At 48.3% G+C, this 6,000-nt stretch overlaps 1 protein-coding gene across 2 annotated transcripts in view; it reads right to left on the reverse strand.

Annotated features, from left to right (window-relative positions):
- Window positions 1–5,409, reverse strand: part of ADAP1 (ArfGAP with dual PH domains 1) — a 422,403-nt gene extending 416,994 nt beyond the window's left edge. The window contains exon 1 of one of the 2 annotated variants that reach the window (XM_069209858.1): window positions 5,306–5,409. Coding sequence is in view for 1 of the 2 variants with exons in the window: in XM_069209856.1 (XP_069065957.1) it covers window positions 5,127–5,211 (85 nt within the window). In the remaining variant the exon portion in view is untranslated. Of the gene's footprint in view, window positions 1–5,126 lie in introns of both variants that reach the window. The other variant, XM_069209856.1, reaches the window with a different exon arrangement.
- Window positions 5,410–6,000: the final 591 nt, after the last annotated feature.

The following is a 6,000-nucleotide window of genomic DNA, read 5'->3' on the forward strand; positions in this document are numbered from 1 at the left end:
TTTTTGGTTTGATTGTGCTAAACTACTTTAATATAGAAAAAGGGTTGTGAAAGGTTTTTGTAATGTAGAAGGCTTCGATCACTTTGCAACCCTTGCTGACCATCTGACAGGGGATCTCAGTCGCGTGGCTGAGCTTTAGCCCACAACTCCGGGCGTAGGTGGAGCCTAATGATGAAGCTGCCACCCCCGCGCTTATCTTTTGTAAAGTATTTGTAATAACTCCTATAGATTAGCATACAAGAAACTATTTGGTTATGATGATCGTTATAGAAATGATCAATGTTAATATCAATATTATCAGTTGTCTGCTGTTATTGCAAAAAAGTTGATTTTGGAGAGTGCAATTACGCTTATCAAGAAGCCCTCAATGTCATCATACAGTATATGGTTTAATTATGTGCAAACGCATTGACGCCTCATAGTCTCGAGATAGTTGGAGACAGTTCTGCCTGCACGCTCACGGTCACATAGCTGAGGAGTTTCTGTTCACAGGTCCACAAAGAGGAAGTGTTGCAAACATCTGCACACCTTCCATCTTCATCGACTCTCTAATCTCAGGGAAAGGGAAGGCAGACTCTGTACCAACGGCCATGGTAACCAAAGGTCGCCGGTTGGACGCTTACGCCAACTAAGCTTCTCTTTACTTGTGGATAAGGGAACCTTGGTTACAGCAAACAAAAACTGCTACAAACACTGGCAACAATGTAACACAAGTAAAGCCTAGGAAGTACAGGGCTGGCTACCGGACAGCTTTATCTGGCCCGCACGTTAGTCTTGCAGTGGCACATAAGCTAACCTTCGGCAACCGGGCAACAAAAGCACATTCCCAACTACACAGGAACTTTCCAGGCTCAAAACATCATTTTTGGGGGCCTATGAAACAACACAACAGGGATAACATATATGACCTAACAGGGGTTCACAGCACAGTAATGTAAAGTTATATCCTGAAAGATTCTTGCGAATCCAATCCCACCTCTCACTGCAGCTCTGTTTTTATTGTTTGTTGATTTAAGGGTGTAAAAAACTAAAAACACACTTTCAGGTCTGTAGCCCACTCGTGTCGTTAGGAAAACTGAGGACAGCCTCATTGGAAAGATTTAAAAAGAGGTTTGTTAACTTTATGCAAATCTTAATCCATTTAAAAGGTAAATGCCCCGCCAAAGTATTTCTGCCAAATGCCAGCTCTTCCAAATACCAAGGACACCTAGTCTTGATTCTACTTCAGGCCTCTATCTTCCACCACCCCACGCTTCCTTTCTCTTTATGTCACACTAGCGTGCTCTTTTTCATCTCCTTTTGTCATTATTTTTCCTGTCTTTGACTTTTTCCTCCCTCTTGCTCTGTCTAATGAAGAAAAGTAAGTTCCAGTCCCCAAAAATAAGTGGTGGTGCCCGCTACCGACAACAACCGGCATACATGAAGCACTGGCTTTATGAAATGGCTACTAATTCTGGGTCAGGGGCTTGCATCTGTCCCCCACTCCCTGCTTCACAATGGCCAGAATATGTTTAGTGATCTGTATCTATAAAGCACAACAACTCAAGTCAACGCTTGAAGAGGCTCCACAGAGTCAAGAAAAAGGGAACATGAAAACCTAGAGACAAATACCAGTTAGTGAGGGTACAATCAGGTCTATAGTTCAGGCCTATCCTCCACCGGGTTAGCCTTTATTCCGTATGTAGCAGCAGGGCGTTGGGTTCAGCTACGGAGAAGGCTCTTCCACCACTGAGCCCCCATCTGCAAGATGGAATCTGAAGAAGAAAAAGATCTGTCGATCGAAGATTCAGTGGTGGACGATACCAAGCGTGTCTAGAGGAAAGTTCATGTAATGCTTCATGAACTCTGTGCAAGCCTTGAAATGTAATGTCTTCTCAAACTGTACAGCGATCAGAGCGGGAGAGAAAGGGTTCTGATATGGTAGGGGCAGAAGTATCCTTTCCTCGGGGTCTTATATCAGCCCCAGTCTTCTCCATCGCTTTACCCTGTCCCCCTAAGTCACCTGCATTGCAATAATCGATCCTGGAGGAGACGAAAGCACTTAGAATCTATACATCATGAGAGCAGACGAAAACTTGAGGAATACTAAGAAACCAAGGGTGAAAAAATAAGAACTGACCAGAACTCATCTGTGTGACCATTTTCTGATAAGTGTCTATAAAAGCAGATTCCTATATTTAATAATCTATTGATTGTCATTACAAATGTAAGAAATGCACGTGTTGAGCTTAAACGCTGCCTATGTCTGCAATGTATTAATATATCCTTCTGTCTCATTTTTTATCCAACGCTGTATTTAGGGATCGCCTTGTTCTCTCATTTAATGAGATTTCATGAGGTAAAAGCAGCTTCTTCCGCGGAATACACAGAGAGACTTATGGAGATTTTAAATTTCAAGGGCCGGGACCAGACTTTGAAAACAAAACACCAAAGTACAGAGTTAACTGGTTGGTTGCAAACACAAAAGGAGCGAAATTAGAAGTCCCAAACTGAGACTACAGGCCAGAATCAAACATCTATAACAGAGAGCCACAGGCAGTTTCTAAAACCAAAACTACAAAGGTTACAGGTGAGAACCAAATGTCAAAAGTCAACGTCAAATGTCACAACAAATCGCCCAATGCAAAGTGTCATAAGTCAAATAACATAATGAAATGTTTGAAAGTAAAATTTAAAGTAAAAAGCAAAAGGTATACAACCAGGTGCCATAGTTCAGAACAGGATGCTAATAATCAAATGTCACACGTCAGAATCAGTGAATTAAAATTAAATGTCAGAGGCCGTGGCCTCAGATTCAATACCAAATGTTAGAAACCTAAATAATACAATGAAAGGTCAAATGGCCCAGCCAAATCCTAAGCAAATCTCAGATCAGAAGAAGAAAAGTCAAAGATCACGGTAACATGCAGGGAACAAAAGATAAAAAGAAGAACCTGAATAATAAAACAAAAAGTCAGTGATCAGAATCCCCTGTTGAAAACCAACTGCTTAATACCAGAACCTGGATAATAGAACCACAGGCAAAAGATCTGAACAAAATGCCCATAACTAAATATCACAGGTCAAATTAGAAGACTGAAACTAAATGTCAAAATCACAGGTTCAAATCCTAATGTCAGAACCTACAAAATAAAAGGTAATTAAAATATCCATAGCAACTGTCACAGATCACAACCAGAAGACCAGGCAAATGGCAGAAGTTCAAACTCCAAGTCCAAGGTCAGAAACCTGAAGGTTAAAAAAACAAAGGCCAAAGGTGAAAGGTGAAACTGAATGTGGGAGGCCCACCAATAGAATCAAAGACCAAAAATGTGCCCTGGCTAAGGTGATTGGAAACACACTGTTGAAGGCAGAGAGTGTGGTGGGAGAGGCCTGGGAGGGCGCGTCTGAGAGCCCAGGGAGGGGCTGCCACAGCACTGATGTCATTGTCATCTCGGAGCTGAGAGGCGTGGGCAGCACGCTGCCGTCACCTCAGACCCTAGAAAGATGCTGAGGGTGCATTATTGGGAACTGGGAGCGGCTCGCAGAGCGTTAATGGATGCCTGGCACGTACCAGGCTCTCACACACCCTCAGCTCAGGGGGCAAGGTGCACCTGTGACATAAAGGAGCGCCGCTCCCTGCTGCAGCGGTGCCGGGTGTCCCAATGCACCGGGCACCGAGACTTGTCGACAAGATGAAGAGACGGGAGATTGCTGATGCTCCAGGTTGGAGGATGAGAGACACAAAGACAGGGCCAGGGGAAGAGGGGTTCAGGGGCTAGAATAGTCAGGGAGAGCGAGGACTCGACTAGGAGGGGGCAGATAGGAGATTCATAGACAGCGCAGACAAGGCGTGACCGCAGGGACATGAGGAGTGAGTGCCCACACAGGGGGCTTGGAGACTGAGGCAAAAGGTATGAGGGCAGACACAGAAGGCATAAGGGCACAGAAAGGAGGAATGAGGGCAGAGACAGGAGGCGCGAACTCACAGTCAGGAGACAAGAACAGACAGGAGGCATGTGGACAGTCGGGAGGCAAGAAAATGTAGTCAGGAGGCATGAGGGCACAGTAAAGAGGTATGAGAGCAAAGACAGGGGGTAAAGACACACAGACAGGAAAGCAAGAACACAGAGAAGGGCATGAGGGCACAGACAAGATGCAAGAAAACAGACAAGTGGCATGATGACACAGCCCAGAGGCAGAACAACCAAACAGGAGGCAAGAACACATAGATTGGAGGCAAGAACACATAGATTGGAGGCAAGAACACAAACAGGAGGCATAAGGGCAGACAGGAGGCAAGAACACACAGACAGGAGGCATGAGAACAGGGTCAGAAACCAAGAACACACAGACAGTAGGCAAGAACACTTAGACTGGCAGCAAGAGCACCGATAGGAGGCATGATGCCACAGTCCATAGGCAGAAGCACCAGACAAGAGGCAAGAAAACATGGATTGGAGGCAAGACCACAGATACGAGGCATACGGGCAGACAGGAGGCAAGAACACACAGACAGGAGGCATGAGGACAGAGGGGGCATGAGAGCACAGACAGGTGCCATGGGGGCAAAGACAAGAAGCAAAAACTCACAAACAGGAGGCATGAGGACAGGGTCAGAAGCCAAGAACACAGAGATAGTAGGCATGAACATTCAGACTGGCAGCAAGAGCACAGACAGGAGTCAGACAGCATGCACAAGAAGGCTAAGTCTGGGGTTAGGAAGGGGCAGACAGAAGACGAACACAAAACACACTCGTAACGAGGACAGAGTTGAAAGGGAGCAAGCCAAACTAGGGTTCCACTTACAGGTTGACAACAGGGGTGAGGTGACAGGGCAAACAGACACGAGCAGCAACAGGACGAACAGACAGGGAAAAGGTCGAGGGCAGCAGCGCACAACGAGACAAAGCGAACACGCAACAGACATCGGGAAAACTGAAAGGGCAGGGCGCAACAGTCCATCTCCCAGAACACAGAAGCACCCCCAGGGGTCGTACCAGGACACACACGGACAGGGGCACCAGCAGGGCACACACCCGGGCAGGTGCAGCAGGGCGCCCCCACAGCCACCCGCAGGACACGCCCGGGCAGGAGCCGCAGATCACACAGGCAGCGGCAGGACGCGCCGGCAGCGGGTGACTTACCGGGGGCCTGGCAGTCGGCGCACACGTTGTTGCCCGGCCTCTGGATGAGCTCCTGCAGGGCTCTCTTGTTCCTTTCCTCTGCCATGGTCCGCTCCGGCGGCTGGCAGCGCCCCCCTCCGATCCCCCTACCTCCCGGCGGGCTCTGGGCGCAGGGGCTGCGGGCGGGCGGCGGGCATTACCTGCAGCGCGGGAGTTCAGCCCAGCTCGGAGCCCCGCTGCTCAGCCATTCAAAGTGCTCCGCTCGCAGCGCCGGCTGCTCTGGTTCCGCATTCCTGGAGCCCTGAACACCGGACCGCGCGCTGCTCGGAGGGGGCCCCCTGGCGGCGGCCGAGGGGCGCGCAGCACACAGAGCTTTCAGACGCAACCTCTGTGCTTGGGTTTTACAGACATTTCGGTTCTTCAAAAGTCCAAACGGTTCAGGGCCAAAGTTTGAAACATCGTTTTAGTGCAATCTGACACTTACAGGTCTCAAAACAGCACCTACACGTGGTCACATATGCACAAATTCATTTAGACTACGTTTCTTCTGCGAGCAAAATTAATATCCTGCATTAAAAAATAATAATGTTACTAAGGGATGTGCGTTAAACAGTAAGCCGCACGCCTCACAGATTATTAGAGCCACTTGTCCTGATTTGGGAATCAGCGTGGCAACGAAACTGCAGGGGACCCCTGAACAGAACAGGAGCGGCGCCGATCTGGACTCACTCAGGACAGGTGCTGTGCTGAGCGGGGGTCCCAGGAGCTTACTCTTCTCCCCCACCCCTCGTCCACCCCGCGCACCGCGTGGGCTGCGGGGGCCTTTGTTACGCCCCTGTTGGGAATACGTCTGCCAACCCTTTCCAGTCTCCGCTTTATTTTTAACAATTTAAGT

This window comes from Pleurodeles waltl, chromosome 10, assembly GCF_031143425.1.
Source record: "Pleurodeles waltl isolate 20211129_DDA chromosome 10, aPleWal1.hap1.20221129, whole genome shotgun sequence".
Lineage (NCBI taxonomy): Eukaryota > Metazoa > Chordata > Amphibia > Caudata > Salamandridae > Pleurodeles > Pleurodeles waltl.